The sequence below is a fragment of the Pinus tabuliformis genome, chromosome 9, assembly GCF_031772625.1.
Source record: "Pinus tabuliformis cultivar Carrire ecotype Pingquan chromosome 9, CPIR1, whole genome shotgun sequence".
In the NCBI taxonomy this organism is placed as follows: Eukaryota; Viridiplantae; Streptophyta; class Pinopsida; order Pinales; family Pinaceae; genus Pinus; species Pinus tabuliformis.
The window spans coordinates 1,345,679,667-1,345,699,736 of NC_142307.1; the positions used below are offsets into that span (position 1 = coordinate 1,345,679,667).

Here is a 20,070-nt window from a genome sequence, read left to right on the forward strand (position 1 = left end):
TAACGTTGGGGTTTCTGGGGCATATTGGTGTTGAGTAGCTGCCGGAAGGATTATCCGGGGTTTCAGCCAGTAGATTTGTCAGAAACCGAGAGGTATCACTGCTAAGGAAATTCTCTGTTGGATAGGCCAGTTTCAACACCTAGACTGTACTTTGATATTGCTTAGTAAGAAAACCCTCAGATAGCTACATTGCTTTTCCCACATTGGTTTTTTCCGGGGACATTAGTCCAAAAATAATGGTGTCATGTGGTGTGTTTGTTCTTGTTTCTTTTAATTGCTGATCTGTAAAATGTTGAGCATGCACTAGTGTTTATTTTCAATATTTACATTGTAAATAACTTGTTAAGGAAGATAACAAGTAGGTAGGAATAAATCAGATAAAGTGCATGGAGGGTTTCTAAGTAAACTTAGAAACTTCAAAATGGTATCAAAGCGTGATTGCAGATCACAGGAGGACTAAAAAACATCAGTCGAGTAGAGGCAGAAAACAGTTGTCCCGAGGTGACAGAAGTTGTTTCTAGCAACGCAGAAGCCAAGGAGTGTGACGCAGAGCCAACCACAACCACACAGAGGAAGTTGGAAGCTGCGTAGAGCCCCAGAAAGGCCAATGTTGCTAACGCAGAGGGCTAGAGGCTAACGTAGGGCATCCTAGGGCTAACGCAGACCCATCTGGGGTGACGCAGAGCCAGCGTGAGGTGGAGAGGAGCTGACACAGTTCACAGAGAGGCAGTGGCTGGGGTCTAGAAGGCTGCAAGAATATTGCAGAGTGGATTTGGTGAGGTACTATTGTCAGAAGAGTACCTGACAGAGCAGGGCCAGAGGAGTTGGGTTTCTAGCCGAGGAACCCGGATTAGAAGTGCAGTTTCGCAAGTCGATCAGAGTAGGGGGCATCTCGACAAGCGGCAGAAGAATTTCTAGGAGGGAAATCAAGACTCAGAGGGAGTCCAGAAGAGAACTTCCAGACGGGAAGTAGAGACTCAAAGGAGTCGAACAGAGAAATTCCAGGAGGGAAGTAGAGGAGCATCATGGCACTACACGGGGTAAGAGACTAGGATAAACTAGACGAAGCATCGAACTTCGCAGTCTGGAAGGCCAGAATCTTATCAGTGCTTGACAGGAATCGTGTCAAGAACTTCGCCTTGAAGGTAATAGCTGTCCCAGTCGACCCCAATGATAATGACAGGTACGAAGAGGCGATGGCAAGGGCCAAGTGCATTATCCTTGATGGGGTCAAGGATCATGTGGTACCACATATAGCCGAGAAGGAAACGGCATTTGAGATGTGGGAGGCTCTCAAAAAGTTGTACCAACATACTTCTGTGCAAAGAAGAATGTTGCTCGAGAACCAAATGAGGTTGTATCAAATGAAGAAGGGTCAATCGATTGACACCTTCCTCGAAGGATTGAATAAGATCCGAGACCAGTTGACTGCTATAGGAGCGACACCGGATCAGGAGCTTATGGTGAGGACAGCCCTGAATGTTGTCTCAGAAGATTGGGAGGTATTTGTCCAGAGTATCCTGGGCAGAGGGACTCTCCCACCTTGGGACAAGATGTGGGCAGTCCTTTGCCAGGAAGAGATCAGACGGCAGTCAAAAACAGGTAGCAGCAGCAAAGGATCAAGGTCAAGCAGGAGAAGGAGGATGTGGCCCTAGAATTTCAGGGAAAGCAGGAAAAGCGGAAGAAGAAAGATCTCTCCAAGATCAAGTGCTTCCACTGTGGAGAACTGGGTCACTATGCAACCCAATGTCCAAGGAAGAAGAGTAAGGGAGAGTCTTTCGAGACTATGGCAACGCCAGCACGGGCAGAGAAGGCAGTTTTCATAGACGATGATTGTGCCATGAGTGCACACACACCACATGAGGGAAAGTGGGGAGACATTGCGTTGTAGTTAGATGGACTACAGGCGATGAGGGGTAGGATCTTCGAGGTACCCAGCCTCTTGGATTAGACCTTGCTACGAGAGCCCCATCGAGGAGTAGCAGGATTAGATGAGTGGGTAGAGACGGATGCGGATGGAGAAGCAGAGAGCTATAGTGCAGGAGTCCCGAGACAGTGCAAGGCTAGCAGGTTGCAGCAGTGCGAGAGGCACAGGAGTGTTGCACCAGTGCGGGAAGGCATAGAGAGGTGTGCAACGGTGAGAGATGCAGGGAGTTGTTGCAGCAGCACAGAGGTCAGAGAGGGAGCACTTATCAACGACAGAGGGAGCTTCAACATCAGTGGGTGTTTCTAGCCCAACAGGGAGGTCAGTTGGGAGATCAGTTACTTACTTCTAAATAATTGAATTGCAGTGCAACAATGGGCAACACAATGCAGCATGATGAGAGGAGGTGCAGTGCGGATGCAGTGTTGGGAGAAAGGACCAGCAGCAGCACGGATGCAAAGGGAGTTGTCGTACAGATGCAGCAGTGGCAATGGCAGAACCATGGGCAGCAGTACAGGATGCAGCAGTGCAGAGGATGTTGGGCAGGAAGGCCTAGCATCAGCACAGGTACCGATGTCGGATGATCAGAGTAATACTTAGTGAGGAGTATTGCTAGAGCACAGTCCTCGCTAAGAGGGAGTGTTGATTTGGGGTAGCATCGGATGTGCTCTAGCCACGAAATTTGGTGGAGAGGTTGGGGCACATGAGATCTCCAATACCCAAAAAGGGTTTGGGCAAATTCTAAACAGATCAGGAGATATTAAAATAATTAATATTTTTACTGGAGTCCCTAAGTCTAAACTTCGGGAAAATAAAATATTAATGTGTATTAATATGAATCTGTGTTAGAATGGTCCAAAAGACATGGATCAAACCAGATCTAATCTTAGCCATTGATTAGGGACTTAATCTCGGTCGTTGATATGTCAACAGGAAAAGTATAAGAGGAGGCTTGAGGGTCACTTGGAGAATACACCAGAGTGATCAGTCATTCTATTCTCTAGAGAGGGGTTTGCTAAGAGAGATAGAATCAGTGATCACGAGAGGCGTCTGACTCCAAGGCAAAGCCAGTGAAGGCGGAAAAGGAGGTAGAGGATGATGATGATTGTGCCATGAGTGCTCATGTACCTCTAAAAAGGAGGTGGGGAGACATCGAGCTATAGTCAGGAGCACTACAGGTGATGAGGGGCAGGATCCTTGAGGTACCCAAACTCTTGGATCATACCTGGCTATGAGAGCCCTCAAGTGACAGTAGGAGGATGACAGATGTCAGTAGAAGTGGATGCGGATGGAGCGGCAGAGAGTGCTAGAGTGCAATAGTCCTAGGCAGTGCAAAGAGGGTTACAGCAGTGCGAGAGGCACAAAGGAGGTTGCAGTAGTGCAAGATGGCACAAAGAGGTTTGCAGCGGTGCGAGAGGCACAGGGTTGCTGCAGCAGCGCAAAGGCAGCAGAGGGAGCATAGAATAGCAGTATAGAGAGCTTCAGCATCGGGAGGGTTTCTAGCTTGACAAGGATGTCAGTAGTTGGGTGGATCAATTACTTACTTTTCAGTAACTGAGTTGCAGTGCAGTAGTAGCAGTGGTAATGCTATGGGTAGCATGATGTAGTATGACGAGAGAGAAATGCAGTGCAAATGCAGTGTTGGGAGAAAGGACCAGCAGCAGCACAGATGCAGAGGGAGTTGTCGTACAGATGTAGCAGTGGCAGTGGCAAAGCCATGGGCAACAGTACAGGATGCAGCATTGCAGAGGATGTTGGGCAGGAAGGCCTAGCATTAGCACAGGTACCGGTGCCATATAATTAGGGTGATGCTCAGTGGTGGAGTATTACTAGAGCACATTCCTCGCTAAGAGGGTGTTGATTTGGGGTAGCATCGAATGTGCTCTAGCCATGAAAATTGGCGGAGAAGCTAAAGCACATGAGATCTCCAAGACCTAGAAATGGTTTGGGGAAATTCTGCGCGGTGAAGGAGATATTAAAATAATTAATATTTTTAATGGGTTCCTAAGTCTAAACTTAGGAAAATAAAAATATTAATGGGTATTAATATAAAACTGGGTTAGAAAGTTCTAAATGACATGGATCAAGCCAAATCTAATCTTAGCCATTGATTAGAGATGTAATCTCAGCCGTTGAAGACTCAATAGGAAAAGTATAAGAGGAGGCTTGAGGGTCAGTTGGAGATACACCAGAGTGATCAGTCAGTTCGATTTTCTAGAGCAGGGTTTGCTAAGAGAAATCGAACCAGTGATCAGAGTTGCAGCGAGGGGCAATGAGTACAAGACAAAGAGGCAGAGATAGTGTCGGAAGACCAGCGTAGAAGCAGAGAAGCAAACGCAAAGCCAAGGGGAGCCACGCAGAGGCTAGCAGTGAATGCGCAGAGGCCAGAAGGGCCTGCGTCATCAACGCAGAGGCTTCAGAAGTGACGCAGAGGGCCAGAGAGGCTATGCAAAGCCTCATCACACTGACGCAGAAGGTTTCAGGCTGACGCAGAGGCCAGGAAGGTTGATGCAGTGCTTCCGATTGTGTTGGAGAGGGTTTCATAGGGCAAACTTTCAAAATATATGCTTCCAAAGAGAGGTATTACTGCCAAATTTTTTCTCTCTCAGGTGAGGCAGTTTGGCACCCAGTGTACTCAAGAAAAGCTACTTAATAATAAACCCCTCAGAACTGTTGCATCGGTTTTCCCAAGTTGGGTTTTTCTGGGGATGATTGTCCAAAACTAACAGTGTCTCTTGTGTGTTCGTCTATTTCTTTTAATTGTTGATATGTAGATGGTTGAAACTGTATTGTGTTTATTTCAGTGTTTATATGGTTACATAACTTGTTAGTAATTAAACAAGTAGGCGAAATAAACCAGAGAATACAAATAAAATTTCTAATGAGTAATACTTGGATATTTCAACAGCGGAAGCATCACTTTGTTCTGTCACATCTCTTTCTACATTGTTGATGTCTGAAAAACTGTCCACCAATTTTGCGCAAAGGTTGCATCTGTACTACTGCTGACCCTGTCACTATCAACACTGCATTCGTACTGCAACTCCCTCTTAATTCTGCATCCACGTTGTTGTTGGCACTGCCACTGCCAACTACATCTGCGCTTTAAACTTTTGTTGCTACTGCACCAGCGACAAAAAAGCATCCCAAATTACTGAACTGGTGTTCAGTATGATGCATCTCGCTACTGGAGTCTAACTGTTGCTAGTCTCTACACTGACCCTCTAAAGCCTCTACGTTATTGCTGACCTCTGCTCTGTGCCATCTGCACTGCTACCAACTCTGCTCTGTGCTGCTTAGTCTCTAGCGCTCCTAGCCACTGCAATTGTCACTTCAGCACTCCTCTGCACCAACTGACACTGGTCCATCTACTACTACTGATCTAGGCTCCCGTAGCAAGGAATTGATCTGAGAGGTGGACTCCTCAAGGATCTTGCCCAACTACAGTCCTTTCGAACTACAGCTCTAGATCTCCCCACCTCCCTCCTGGAGGTATGGCTGCCCACATCGTGAAATATGATATACTCATACTGCGGTTGCTACTGCTGTGTTGATGCTTCTGCACTATTGCTGCAACTACTACAACAATGAGTCTGATCTCCCCAGATCCAGAAGTACTAGCCTTCATAGGGTTGCTCCCTTTGAAACCAGAGTCCCTCCGAGTCTCGATCTCCCTATGGGAAATCTCTCTACTCCCTCCTGGCAACTTACACAGTCCTCTTGCACTAGAAACTGGACTGTGAATCTCTGCGCTGGGAATCTCCTGGTTGGAACTGCACCTACATACTGCAACAGGGCAATTCACATTGCCTGTGTCACTGCAACTAGATTTGCAATTGTCTTCTGGAAACTGTTATGCAACTAGTTATGCAACTGTCATTTGAATGACTCGTTGCGTCTGGTGACACTGTGATCTTCCCGCTACTGATTCTGTTGGGCTCCTGTAGCAAGGATACTGATCCATGTGAGAAATCTGCAACAACTAGATCTAATTTGCTACTCTTCCGTGGATCATGCCCATCCGTGGCCATCTCTGCTAAAAAGTCAAATTGCTCCCTCCCCTCTGTGTTGCCGTTGGGCTAGCCTACACACTCCCAGCAGGAGTTAGTAGATTTGTTGCCCCTTGTTGTTGCTCAGCCGATGAGACTTCGGACTTCTTGACTGGAAGTCCTCTGAGGAAGAATTCCCTCAACCGTGTCCCTCTCTTCCCTCTGACGTCTTTTTTTCCAGCAACTGCCTACAAAAACCTGCGTCCCACCAGAAAAACCTCTTCGTTGAAGCTTCTGCTGCGTTGCTCCCTTTATCGCTGACAAATCTCGATCTGGCAATCTTTCCTCTCTGTCGACTCACTCAGAGAGAGATTTACCGCGAAAATCTTGCCCTCCTGGCCTGACTATGAAATCCTCTGGGGATTCGAATTGCTGCCTCTGCAGGAATTTCGAATTCCCTTCTTCCTTCAGCGTTGGGTCTTTTGGCACTGCTCTTCTTGTCTCACCTGTTGCTCTGATACCATGTGAAAATTCTGAAAACAGGAATCCCTACTGCACCAACTAATGATATTTCTCCTACTTGTTAGATTTACATGAACAAGTTATTTGCAATTTCCTATGGTAAACATCGAAATGCATACACTGCAGCCTACACTAATTAAATGATATGTCGAAACAAGAAACTGAACAACAGAAAAAGATACAACACAAATGACAGTTGTTTTTGGACAAACGTCCCCGGAAAAACCCAATGCGAGAAAACCGGTGCAGCAGATCTGAAGGTTTTTATTATTAAGATGAAGTTATTTCTGAATACAATCTCTCGATGCCTTGCTGGCAATCTAGTATAGAGAATATCGCTCGGGAGAAGAAATTAGTGAGATTACCTCACTCTACACTACAAGTCCCGGCTAATCCGACAGTTTAACAAACGAGTACCCCAGCTACTTCTGAGTTGCCCCTGTGTGGGCTAGCGTTAGCTTCTAAGGCACTACGTCGCCTCCGTTGGGAATCGATTTGCCTTCTAGAGCTGATTCCAGCCCTCCCAGCTCAAAAACGTTAGCCTCCTTAGCAAATTTGGACTTCTACGTGAAGGCTCTGCGCTGCTTTGTGTGGGGCCTGCGTGAGCCCTTGCTGGCTTTGCGTCACCCTCTTTGGCCTCTGCGTTGCCTCCTCTGTGTGTCTCTCTACCTCTCTACTGAATATTCTTGACTCTGGAGAAGATCCTACAGCCAAAACTATCTCTACCCCTCTCTGCGTGTTCATTACAAATCACCGCGTTGCCTCTAGCTTTAGCGATTCGATCTGATTGATCAACTCTCTGTGTATTTTCCAAATGACCCTCAAGCCTCCTTAAATAATCTTCTCGTTGACATTCAATGGCCCAGATTAGAAGTTAATCAATGACTAAGATCATTTCTGCTTGATCATTGTCTTCTTCTAGAAGTTACACCCACAGTTAGATTAATACCCATTAATTATTTTAATTTCCTGACCCATTAAAAATAATTAATTATTCTAATAAAACTGTCTCCGATTGGAATTTCCCAACATGCTTTCTCGGTTCTTTGGAATACATGTGCCCAAGCCTCCAAATTTGAGACTTAGAGCACATCCGATGCTACCAAAAATCAACAATCGTCTCTTTCTCTCTCTTGGTCGTGGCCATAGAGGAGATTTAACTTCTTTTCTCCTTCTACAAAAATCTGCATTTTGTTGAGCCTTTGTGGGCCTCAAACTACAGAAATTTTCAGCTTGGAAAGGTCTATGGTTTGAAGTCAAATTGTTAAGACTTTCCTTGGATTTTATAGAAGACTTCATTGTTTTTTCCAATGTTCCACCAAGGTTCCGGGACGAGGGGGCGCAGGAGCGGCCTATGCAAAAGCTCCCTACCATTTTTTAGGAAACGTGGGGGAGCGTCAGGGTCTTAAAAATTTATAAATATAAAATATAATTTATTAATTGAGTCCACTATGACAATTTGGTTTGAATTGAAAAGCTGCAAAGCATGATCATTGATATGAATATCATTTGACATTATCCAAATTTATAATATCATATAAAATAATAAATTTAAAATTCTAATTCAGCTTGGTCAAATTCTAATTTAGATTTTGGTCAGACAGAGGGAGAGCTTCAGCTTGATAAGGTAGCCACTGAATTCTGTGAAAAGGTAAATGAACAGATCAGGAACACTGCATTGGCAGTAGAAGGGGCAACTACAATGGGTTGTCCAGCTGTATTGGATCCAACAGCTAGAAAGTTTGTTATATTATATATAATATAGACAATACACCGTATGCTGAAAGAAGAGTTTTAGTTCCAGGAGAGATGAGAAGATCACATGAAAGAGTTTCTGACAGTTTACTATCAAATGACATTGATTGCAGGATGACCATCTGCAAACCAACTTGGGTGACCAACGATGGCATGGATAATTTGTCTACCTTATTAGAGCAATGCCATGTAGTTCAAACTTCAAACTAGCAGTGTATTTCAGTGGTGAAAATAATTTTCAGACCTGAGAATTCAAGCTGAGCAACTGTGGTCTGTGTAAATTTTGTAACTGTATAAATTCATATATAACGACAGTTCCTGAGATTTCTTGCTACCCATAGTATTTTGTCATGCTTGCAGTAAACGCATGTTAGTCTATAGTCCACCCAATTATTTCCCACATGACATAGGTGCTGCTTCCATAGTTTGTATGTCAAATGTCATGCAAATTAAAAACACAAACTGAATGTCTCATATTCTTTGCCTGTCACTCCAGTTATCTCCCCACTGTAATCCAGCCATCACTTGAGAAAAAAATGAGAAGTTTTAAAAGGGAAAATTCATGTACGTGCTATATGGTCCAACAAATTTCCATGATACTGACCCTCTAAAATAACGCTTGTTGAAACCAAAAGACAGCACAAGACGTTATCCCCATACAGAATATGAGTAGCTTTGTACCACTTTAGGTCTATTAAATCATAAACTATAACCAAGGCCATTTTTTTGGGAGCGTGGGGAAACGTCCCCTCAGGGAAGGGAAACGTTTCCCTGGCACGTCCCCCTAAGTTTCCTCCATTTTGGGAGCGTGGGGAAACGTCCCCTACTCGTCCCCAAGTCCCCGGAGCGCGGGGGAGCGAGGAAACTAGACCCCTAAGGGGGGGCGAGTCCCCGTGGAACACTGGTTTTTTCCTTCTTGTAACAACTAATCAAATTTTTGATTTTGGGAGCGTGGGTTTTACCATTTTGTGGGTTTAGGAGGCATAGGTGTTTGGCTGCCATTTTGGTGAGTTTTGGAGCTGGAGGAAAGAGCTCCTATTCAGTGTGACTTTCGCAATCCCTGGGCCAGCGCAGACGCAGCATATTGTGCACACATGGGAGGTGGAGTCGCAGCTATTGAGGTTGATCTTTGCCGGGAGAGTTAATGGAAGCACTTGTGGAAGAGATTGCTACATTTATGGAGCCTTGGAGGAAAAATTTGTTGACATCTTTGCAGGCCGTGTTCTTGAGCAGTTTTGGAGGGCGTAGGGCCTCTTGGAGGTCGATTTTGGGAGGTTGGATTCAGACCAAACCCTTTTTGGGTTTTTGTGGGTTTTGGTCAAGGATCTTGGTGTTAATTTTGCAACATTTTCTTAGCACCGAAGGTGGAGTTTCTAGTAATTCATTTCCAGCCGACAATGCGGTTTTCTGGGCAGAGCAGAGCATTAGAGGAACAGTCATTATCAGCATTTGAGATCATTGTCTTATCACCTAGGTTTTGTCATGCTTGCCCTTGAGGCAAGCCTAGGTGCATTTTCTCCATACTATTGTACTTGCTCCATTGGATTAATAAAATGGCTTAGTTGGTTCTTACTTCCTGAGTTTTTATGAGTATTTGCTGAATGTTTAAAATTTTTGTGTTGTAAATCAATTTTTCTTTAGATATCACTGTGTAACCAAGTTTGGAACATTACAGTGGTACCAGAGCTCAGATCCTGGCTCAGCCGTGGGGATTTTCCTATGAGTGAGAAGGACGGACAAAACATTACTTACAGGAGGCAAAGGTATTGGAGCAGGGAGAGGGAGTTGGAAATCACTCCAGACACAAAGGACCGTAGGAAAGTAGTTGTAGGAGAAGACATGAGGGAGCCCAAGAGCAGGGAAGAGATTGCCTTTGACAGTCTCTTGAAGGCACTGAGCGATTTGGCAAAGGGGCTGAAAGAGATGTTGGATGAGATCAAAATGCAGAACCGGGAGTGGAGCACTCACCGGGAGTTTCTATTTGGAGAGACTTTGGGGGCCTCTCAACAGTTTGATCATCTTTCACCCACTGTGCAACCTCCATCATCGGGTGGGCCAACTCGAGCCACTCTACCGTCTTTCTTACCTTTGGCACAAGGTGAATCGGGTGGAGTTGAGGATCAATCACCTATAGGGGAGCATTTCAGGGAGTGGCAGTCCATGGGAGCAAACTTTAGGGAGGCACTATCTTTCAGAGACTTTTGCCAACTCAAAGAGAATGAGAAGGGGAAGGGCTATGGAGTCCACGGTACGCAGAATTATGAGCTCTAGCACACCATTGGGAAGATGTACTTTCCCACCTACGATGGCACTACCAAGTGCACAACACATGCTTGGGTGGAGAAGTTGGACACATATCCAGCTCAATAGGATGACAGAGGTAGAGGCCATTTAAATGGACACATTGCATTTGGAGGGGGAGACGCACAACTGGTGGCTTCATGGCTTGTCCACTCTGGGGCATGCCAACGTGACCTTCTATGAGGACTTCACACAGAAAGTAGTCGAGTGTTTTGATCGGAAGGATCCAGAGGGTCACTTCAGGGAGTTGACCCAGCTTAGACAGACAAGACATCTCAAGCATTATATTTCAGAGTTCTTGAGGGTCTCAGTCATGGTGCCAGATTTGTCAAACGCTAGGAGAGTATACACATTTGTGGAGGGGTTGACAGAGCCACTACGGGCACTGGTGAAGTCGCGCGGACCATCTAATCTTTTGGAGGTAGTGACTTGTACGAGAGAATTGCAGGGGGCCATCCCCAAGACCCGGGCACCCTTTCCTCCACCCACTCCCTACCCTCAAAAGGGAAGTGACACTAGAGCGCCCACAGCGCAAAGAGCAGCCCAAGGGTGGGGATAGTTGGATGATGAGCCCAGGAGAGACCTCAAGAGCAGGAAGTTGTGTTTTACATGTCGGGAGCTTTGGGCACCAGGGCATTGGTGCACAGCAGGCAAGGCTCATTACATCGAGGTCTTCTCGAATAGCAATTAGGAGATTGAGGTGGAGTAGGAGCTTGGTGGGTGACACAACGAGGATCTAGCAGAAAGGGGACTACCACCACCACCACCACATGGGGGAGCATCTTTTGCACTAGCTAGGGGAGTCCTAGCTTCTTTGTGCAAGATTCCCAAATTTTTAACCATGAGGATTAGAGGTACAGTGCAGGGGCAACGTGTCTCAGTTTTAGTAGACAATGCGGCCACCCACAATTTTATTGACGCTCCGATGGTCCAGAGGAGGGGCATCACCACTACAAAGTTTGAGGGGTTTTCAGTTCTAGTACCAGGAGATAGGACTATGCAGTGCACTCAATATGTTCCCGCTCTGACAGTAAACATGGGGAACTACTTGATGACAGACCACTTCTTTGTTGTGGATGTACCAGACACCAATGTGGTGATGGGTGTCCAATGGTTGTATTTCCTTGGCCGAGTTACCACCGATTGGAAGCATCTAGTGATGGAGTTTACTGGGTTGGATGATAAGCAGGTGGTTCTTCGGGGCATGCATTCGTATCCTCCACAGACAGTTCGGCCCACAGGATGAAGGCCGATTTGAGGCATGGAGACATAGCATGGGCAGTAGATGTAATAACCATTCACACACAGTAACTAAAATCTGAAATACAGAAGCCTGAAGAATTAATTTGTACTTACCTTAACTGCTGTTGATTCTGCTACTGAACTGGTGATTCTGCTGCTGGTGATGCAGTGGCTATTTTGATCCAATCTCCGGGAGACCAATACCACCCAACCAGACTGAGCAAACCTAGCTGCTCAATCCAGAAAGCTGCTCAACAGAAGCTCTCTGTCCCTCCGTGCCCAGAACCTCAGACGGCTTAAAGCTCTTCCAATGGATAATTATCTTCTCCTTGTTTTCTCCTGGTGAAATTCTGCTTTTGGTTCTCTCTGCCCCTCTCTGGTTTTTCCCCCTCTCTCGATCCAGGCTGCCGGTTTTTATCTACGGGCCTGGCGGTGGCCGCCCTCCTACCTGCAGCCACCGCCTTCCCTCCACTTGACACGCCCTCCATGCAATTTAACCCTCAGATATTTTCCCAGCAAGGTGTGCTCTGTTATAAATTTTCAGTAGGTTGGACGCGCCCCCATTTAATGGATCCTTTAATGATTTTTTTTAGGTATGCTATAGCATAGGTTGTGTTTTACGCTTAGCATATGTATATTTATAAGTTCAGCTATATATCTTATAACATTTAAATTATATATATATTATAAAGTTCCATTATATAGTATATAAAATTTATATTATAAAGTTCAATTATGTATTTTGTAAATTTAATATATATATATTATAAAGTTTAATTATATATTTTATAAAATTTAACTTATATATGTTTATAAATTTAAATTGTATTTATAAAACTTAACACATTTACTGTTTAAATTTCATCACATTTGTTTTATTATAAGGTTTAAAACTTTATATAATGGATCAATTTAGCTGGGTCGTTACAGTAGAGCAGAGGATTTCAAAGGCTAGGGGGAAGGCGAAGCACCACATCCAGACATATAGTAAATATTGAATAGATATTTGGTAGTTTTTGGAGACAGGGGGTTCGAGCACACTATAGAGCTGGAGCCTGGTGTGCAAGTAGTCATTACTACACCCTATAGGCACCCCAAAGCCTATAAGGATGAGATTGAGAGGGCCATCAGGGAACAACTGGCATTGGGCCACATCAGACCGAGTTCTAGTCCATTTGTTTCTTCAGTTGTGCTAGTGAAGAAGAAGGATGGGACTCTCTGCATGTGCATTGACTAAAGGGCCCTCAACAAGAAGACACTGAAGAGTCGGTATCCCATTCTGCATATTGATGAGTTGATAGACAAACTTAGAGGAGCCAAGTACTTCTCTAAGATAGATTTGTGGTCGGGGTATAATCAAATTCGAGTGAGGGAGCAGGATATTCTGAAGACAACCTTCAGGTGTCATTATGGGCATTTCAAGTTCTTGGTCATGCCTTTTAGGATGACCAACACACCTGCTACCTTTCAGTCATGCATGAACCATGTGTTCAGAGGTCAACTGAGGAGATTTGTACTAGTGTTCTTTGATGACATCTTGATCTACAGCAGGACGTGGGAGGAGCACTTGCAGCATGTAGAGACCGTGTTGCGTATCTTGGAGGAGCAATAGTTCTACGCCAAGATGTCCAAGTGCGAGTTTGGGCTGACAAAGATGCTCTACTTGGGGCACATCATTGGTGCGGAGGGGGCCAAGGTGCACGAGGAGAAGATTAGGGCCATTCGAGATTGGACAGAGCCTAGAGATGTGACAACGTAGAGAGGATTCTCGGGTATCTGTACTTATTATCGGAAGTTCGTTAAGGGCTTCTCACAGTTGGCAACACCCCTTACTGATCTGACTAAGAAGGGGGCTTTTGCATGGACAAATGGGGTTCAGGCAGCGTTTGACTGCCTCAACGAAATGATGAGTTGTTGCCCAGTATTAGCACTTCTGAATTTCACACAGCCTTTCACATTGGAGTGTGATGCATCAGGTGAGGGGATTGGGGCAGTTTTGTCCCAAGGAGGGCACCCCATCGCTTTTGAGAGTCGGAAGCTTCTACCTCATGAGAAGTCATATTCCATATACGACAAGGAGATGTTGGCCATAATGCATGCATTAGCCAAATTTAGACAATACTTGGTGGGCAACCGGTTTCGGGTGAAGATGGATCACAACAGCCTTCACCACTTCATGGGGCAACTGATAGACAGCAGAGATGGGGCAGCAAGGTGCAAGCCTATGATTTCAATATTGAGTATGTGCGAGGAAAGCACAATGTGGAGGCAGATGCAATATTCAGGAGACCCGCAGGACTTTCCCTCATGAGCATTTTCCATGATTGGAAGGCACAGCTATTAGTAGAGTACTCTAAGGATCGTCAGGCATGCAAGATCTTGGAGGGCAGCTATGCAGATGAGCGCTACATGGTGATGGATAAGGCTATATACTACAAAAGGTGCATATTTTTGGTTTTGGGGTCCCAGTTGAGGGAGCACGTCTGTTGTGCAGCTCATGATTCTCCTTTGTCTAGACACCAGGGGTTCAGGAAGACCTATATGGCAAGTGAGAGAGCGCTTCACCTAGAAGGGCCCCAAGGGGGACGTGTTGAAGCATGTGCACGAGTGCAAGGCCTGTCACAAGAACAAAGGGGAGTTGACTCATCCACCAAGACTATTGTAGCCTCTTCCCATCCCTAACGGGAAATGGGAGAGTATTTCTATGGACTTCATCACCGGACTTCCCTCGGTACAAGGGAAGGATTGTATTTTTGTGGTGGTCGACCAGTTGACCAAGTTTGCACATTTTTTTTCCATTCTGAAACAAAATTCAGCTTCACAGGTGACAGAGATGTTCTTTAGGGAGGTCTTTGTGAAAATTCCTACACTGGAATCCCTACTGCAGCAAACTGATGTTACTTCTCCTACCTGATTAGATCATACAAGTTATTCACTGTCTTCTATGGTAAATTTCAACGTAAATACATTTGTATCCTTCACTCAATTAATATATTTGCATAAACAAAATATTGAGCAAGAAGGAACAATGCAACAGATAGGACATAGTTATTTTTGGACAAATAGTCCCCAGAAAAACCTAATGTGGGAAAACCAGTGCAGCAGCTTTGAGGGTTTTATTATTATGCAGTAGCAAAATCTGAATACATCATTGAATACCTCATAGGGTTATTCAGTTACAGAGAGAAATACTAGCAGAAGCTTTGTGAGTTTACCTCACACAATCACTGAGAAAGGTCCCGGCCGTTCTGGCTACTAGATGAGATGCCCTTGGCAAGCATTGCGCTAGCTCTGCACTGCCTCTACGATGTCTCAGCGTCAACCCTTTCTGGGACTGCGTAACCCAGCTGGGAATTTGATCAGAAGCCCATAGTCACTTCTCTGAGCCTGTCGGTCTCACACCCCGGCTTTTGGCTGCTGAAACTAACCCTCTACTCTGATTTTCGACTCTCTCTCCACCTCCGCGTCACTTCTGCATGGCCCTTATGGCCCTGCATGAAGGCCTTTGGATCACTTACTGCCTCTCTCTGCTGATGTATCTCCAGCTGAGAATCATTCTCTCCGAAAGATGCTATCCTTGCCCCTCAACTACAAGAGATTCCTTCAATTGATTTTTCCTACTGAGAACTTCTCACTTCAGAAAATCGATTTCTCTTTATCTCTCTGTGTTTTCCAAATGACTGTCAAGTCCCTTATTATATCTTCCTGTTGGACAACCAACGGCCTAACTTAAAACATAATCAAAGGCTCAGATCGTTTTGACTTGATCCTTGGCTTTTTTCTAGAGGTTTCACCCCTGATTAGATTAATACCCATTAATATTTTAATTTTCCTAAGTTTAGACTTAGGAACCCCATTAAAAATATTAATTATTTTAATAAAATCACTTCTGGGTGGAATTTACCAAAATGCTTTATGGGTTCTTTGGAATACCTGTGCCCAAGCCTCCCTACAAAATTTGAGGCTTAGAGCACATCCGATGCTACCCCAAATCAACACTCCCTCTTAGTGAGGAATGCGCTCTAGCAATACACTGCCTCTCTGCATATTGCTCTGACTCTGGAGCATCGTCTCTATGCTGCTGATGTTTGACATGCTATCCATCAACCATTACGTTGTTGCTACCACTGTATTGTTGCCTTTGACACTGCCACTGCCAATGCTACATTTGTACTGCAGCTCCCTCTCAAATATTCCATCTGCTATGTTGATAGCACTGCCACTGCTAACACTGCATCCGTACTGCAACTCAAATGCTGAGAGAAGCAACTGAAAACACCCAAAACTGGACAAGTATCTAGTGGGTACTCCTCGATGCTGACATCCTGATTGTTGCTTGTCCCTTGCTTCCTCTGAAGCCATTGCGTTGTTGAAGCTCTGCACTATGCCTCCTTGCACTATTGCGTCTCTGCTCTGCGTTGCTCAATCTCTGGCTCTCCTAGCCACTGCATCTGTTGAATCAACACTCCAGGGCACCAACTGAAACTCCACCATCCCGCTACTACCAATCATGGGCTCCCGTAGCAAGGTGTTGATCCAAGAGGTGGGCCCCTCAAGGATCCTGCCCATCTGCAATCCTCCCAACTACAGCTCTATATCATTATGCAACAACAAATTTACGTCCCTAGGGTGGCACTCAAGGTCCACCAGAAGAAGGGTGAGCTCTCCCCTTGGAAAGCTTTGTGCTAAGCAACACCTGTGACCCAGCTAAACAGCTTGAGCAACAAGACAATAGTTAAGTTGACAAAAGACCCCAATAGCTGCTATGCCCCTTCTATTTATAATTTTGACTTGCCTTCTCATGTGGGTCCCTCCTCCACCATTTTGACCTCTTTTCTTGGCAACTTTGACTTCCCTCTTCAAGGGGTGCGTATTACACGTATGTGTGGCCCCCACTTTCCACTAACAAAATCATTTCGGTCCCCATCTCTTAAGTTTTATCTGCAAAATTTCTTTGGCCCCCATAATAGTAAAAAATGCAAAATTGTGAAATTAACTTTAGTCTTTAGGGAAATGATTCTAGGAAGGAACATTACATTTTTTTGCTCATCATTTTTTTTTTCTCTATTTTCTCTGTAAGGGGAAGCTTCATAAACTGCTTTATGTACGTGTGTGTCCAACATACCATATATTTAGCATTTCATATACATTGTTTCACACAATCTAATCTCTATGTTTGTCCAGGTTGGACAACACTACCTGGATGCTGAATGGAAGCAAGAACTGATAACAATTTCAGAACTTCTTGAAAGGATTCAATCTAAAGAGCAGATGCCTAAAGGACTCACTTATCTTGCACAACATCCTTTGTTTGATCAGGTTACATCTATTGCACTAAATGTCAGAATTTCCTTCTTTGAATATCATGTATAATTCAATCAAAATTTTAAAATAGACAAGCCAGTTTCAAACGTGATTTCAGGATACAAGTCATACATAGTATGCAAATTTGAGGATATGTTTATTTGTCATCTCCCTGCTGTTAGATATCACAACTACATGGCGATATCCTTGTGCCTGACTACTGTACTGCGAGTAATGGCAAACTGCGTGCAGTTAATGCATGGTTTGGTCCAGCTGGAACGGTGACACCTCTGCACCAGGATCCACCTCATAATCTTCTAGCTCAGGTAAGTATTGAAAGTCTTTTTAACCATTAAAAGTAATTTATTATTTGTTTTTCAATGGTAATTAAGTTGGATGCTTGCAACCTGGGAAAGTTTATATGGAAAGCTTATTTTGTTGCTTCCTTATTGACAAATTCAAACATTCGTACTTCTGAGTGGTTTATCTTCACTTCGAAGTTGTGTGCATATCTACCTGATAATTGCATTTGGAAAGGATGTAAATTCAAAGCTTATTCTGAATGCCTACATCTATCATTCTTTAAACTGATATGTAGACATGCATTCATGGATTGTTTTCTTTGAAACTTAGCTTAGCTTGTGTAGCCTATGGATTGATGCATACTGACATACATATTGCACACTAAAGCTTGTCTGCGCATTGGTGTATCAGTATGGTAACATAGTGATGTTTAAGTGAAAAAATTGAAAGTTTTCTGTTTGCAGCAGAAACTGCTAAAAAATAGCCTCTAGTTATTTTTGACAAGCATAATATGGTTACAGATAATCTTATGCACAGGGTTTCTTTTAATGTTTAAATTTGATCTTTTGCTTGTTTTATGGGTGTCTGATCTCTTAAATATCCTCAAGTTCCGATGTTATCAGAACCAGATTGGTGACTGAACCAGTTGGACCCCAAAATTGGAACTAGATCAGAACTGGTAAAAAACTGGAAACTGAAACCGCTCTACCAAGTAATGCATACACATTACACACACATCCATGTGTATCCAAACAATTAGACACAAATATGCAACGTTCTCTCATGTATATAGCAAGGGTGCATATAAACGAAGATAGCACATGTATACATAGTTGTAAACAAAATCTGTCCCCAGAATGGACAGTTGAGGATCAATGTCACCCTCTAGCCAAAAATGTGCTAACCGACAAATGGATTTCTCCCTCTAAATTTCTCAAGATTCCTAGACTTAATCCTACTGTTAACTATAAAGGTAGGGCGTTGGTATAAAATTGGCATTACACTTTAAGGAAAAAGTTATGGAGACCTGTGAATTCCATGTGTTGTTCATTCTTTGCTTAAATGTAACGTAGCCTCTTGAATATCTGTTGTATGATTGAATAGAAAATGACAGAAAATTACTTCAGATTCCAAGCATTGTATTCTTTCAGGGAGAACTTTGAATTTAATCGGTGGTGACTTAGCTATACAACCTTGTAAAGAACCGGCTGGTTCAGACTAAAAAAGGTTGGTTCCATATGGAACTGGCCATTTTTGGTTAGAACCACTGATTCTCCCTGGAATTTCTGTAGAACCAGCCTGACTGTCTGGTTCGGAAAAGGTAACACTCAAAGTTTAAACAGTTCATATTGTTGATTCTTTAATCTACATCTCATATTTTGTGCTCAGGATTCAAGATAAGGATTCTTTATTTTTGCTTTTCTTCATACATTGTCTGCAATTGGTTCTATTCCACAGTAACTGCAAAATTTGTGTGAACATGGCAATGAATAAAGGTGGCTGTTCTTGAGAAGATGGGGATGTTTTTATAGTGTTTAAGTAAAGTGAATCCCTCGTTGAATGAGATACCATGATTGAGTAGTGAGAGACATTAGGTTTTCTTGATTTGAAGCAATTTGTTACAGTTGAAATTCTTAACAATTCTGGTGGAAAGATGGTCAATCAAAAAATGCCCTACAAGAGGGGTGGATGAAATTAAGTATGCTGATGTATTCTTTCACAGAACATCAACATGAACAGAACAGAGTAATACCATGTCACTGAAAAAGAAGATGCAACACTAAAATCATCTTGGGATTAGCATGCCTTAAAGGACACCTGAAATATCGATTGTACCCAATCCCGTGAGGCCAAACAAGTTTTGAGTGGTTCCTAGTTGCAGACATGCAAATCCAAAATTAGCTTGAGAGGGAAGGATATGCATCCTGCGTCATGGCAGGTAGGGTGAAGCAGTATTAGTTATGATGGAATGCTGCAAACTAGGAGCAGTAAGAAAGAAAAAGAGTCCTGAAAAAACTGGGAACATTTCCGAAAATTGAGCTTTTGGGCTTATGCAAAAAGTGTTTGCATCTTGCTGGGAGAACATTATGTTTCCTAGCCTCTTCGCAATGCTTCATCAATATATGGATGGTTCAGTGTGGCTGGATGCTTGATCTTGGTTTGTTAATTTTAGAAAACAGTGGTATGTTCTATGCTTGCAACAATTACTTCAATGTCCTTTTATTAGCCCAATGATAATTTTCTATTAATTTCCATTAACAATCACATTAACCATTCACATTGACAGTAACTGTAGATAGAACATAAACAATAAAATGCGGAAGACAAGCCAAGACAAGAGAACACGAATATTTGGCTAATGCTAGGGAAAATCCCCGAGATGGGGAAAACCCTTGATCAATTCTTCTTATTATGAATATCAAATGTTCAGCAGAGAGAGAGAGAGTACAATAATGAATAATACAAAGTCAAAGTCAAAATTGATTTTGCCAAATAGATGATTCAATAGCCCAATCAAAATCTGCAATCCTTCTCTCAGTCAAGTCAAACAGCCCTAAACAGTCAGCAGTCAACGGTCAAAGCACCTCTTCTTGAGCTCAGTCAAAGGCAGTCAAACTCGGCCTTCCTTGCTGGTAAAACAGCAGCAATTACAGTCAACAAATCAGCAGTCAAACCCAGTCAATTCATGTAGTCAACCTGCGGTCAAAACAGTCCTGCAACTCTGCGGTC

General features: G+C 43.7%; 2 protein-coding genes across 4 annotated transcripts in view; one reads left to right on the forward strand and one right to left on the reverse strand.

Annotated features, from left to right (window-relative positions):
* JMJD5 (2-oxoglutarate (2OG) and Fe(II)-dependent oxygenase superfamily protein) overlaps positions 1-20,070 on the forward strand; it is a 205,547-nt gene that overhangs the window by 71,075 nt on the left and 114,402 nt on the right. For 2 of the 3 annotated variants that reach the window (XM_089440085.1, XM_089440086.1), the window contains exons 5-6: positions 16,918-17,052; positions 17,220-17,363. In XM_089440085.1, coding sequence (XP_089296211.1) covers positions 16,918-17,052; positions 17,220-17,363 — 279 coding nt within the window. Of the gene's footprint in view, positions 1-16,917; positions 17,053-17,219; positions 17,364-18,491; positions 18,662-20,070 lie in introns of all 3 variants that reach the window. The other variant, XR_016262679.1, reaches the window with a different exon arrangement.
* LOC149153494 (putative tRNA pseudouridine synthase) overlaps positions 18,559-20,070 on the reverse strand; it is a 77,714-nt gene continuing 76,202 nt past the window's right edge. Inside the window, exon 3 of the mRNA XM_089439312.1 lies at positions 18,559-18,647. Coding sequence (XP_089295438.1) covers positions 18,559-18,647 — 89 coding nt within the window. The remainder of the gene's footprint in view (positions 18,648-20,070) is intronic.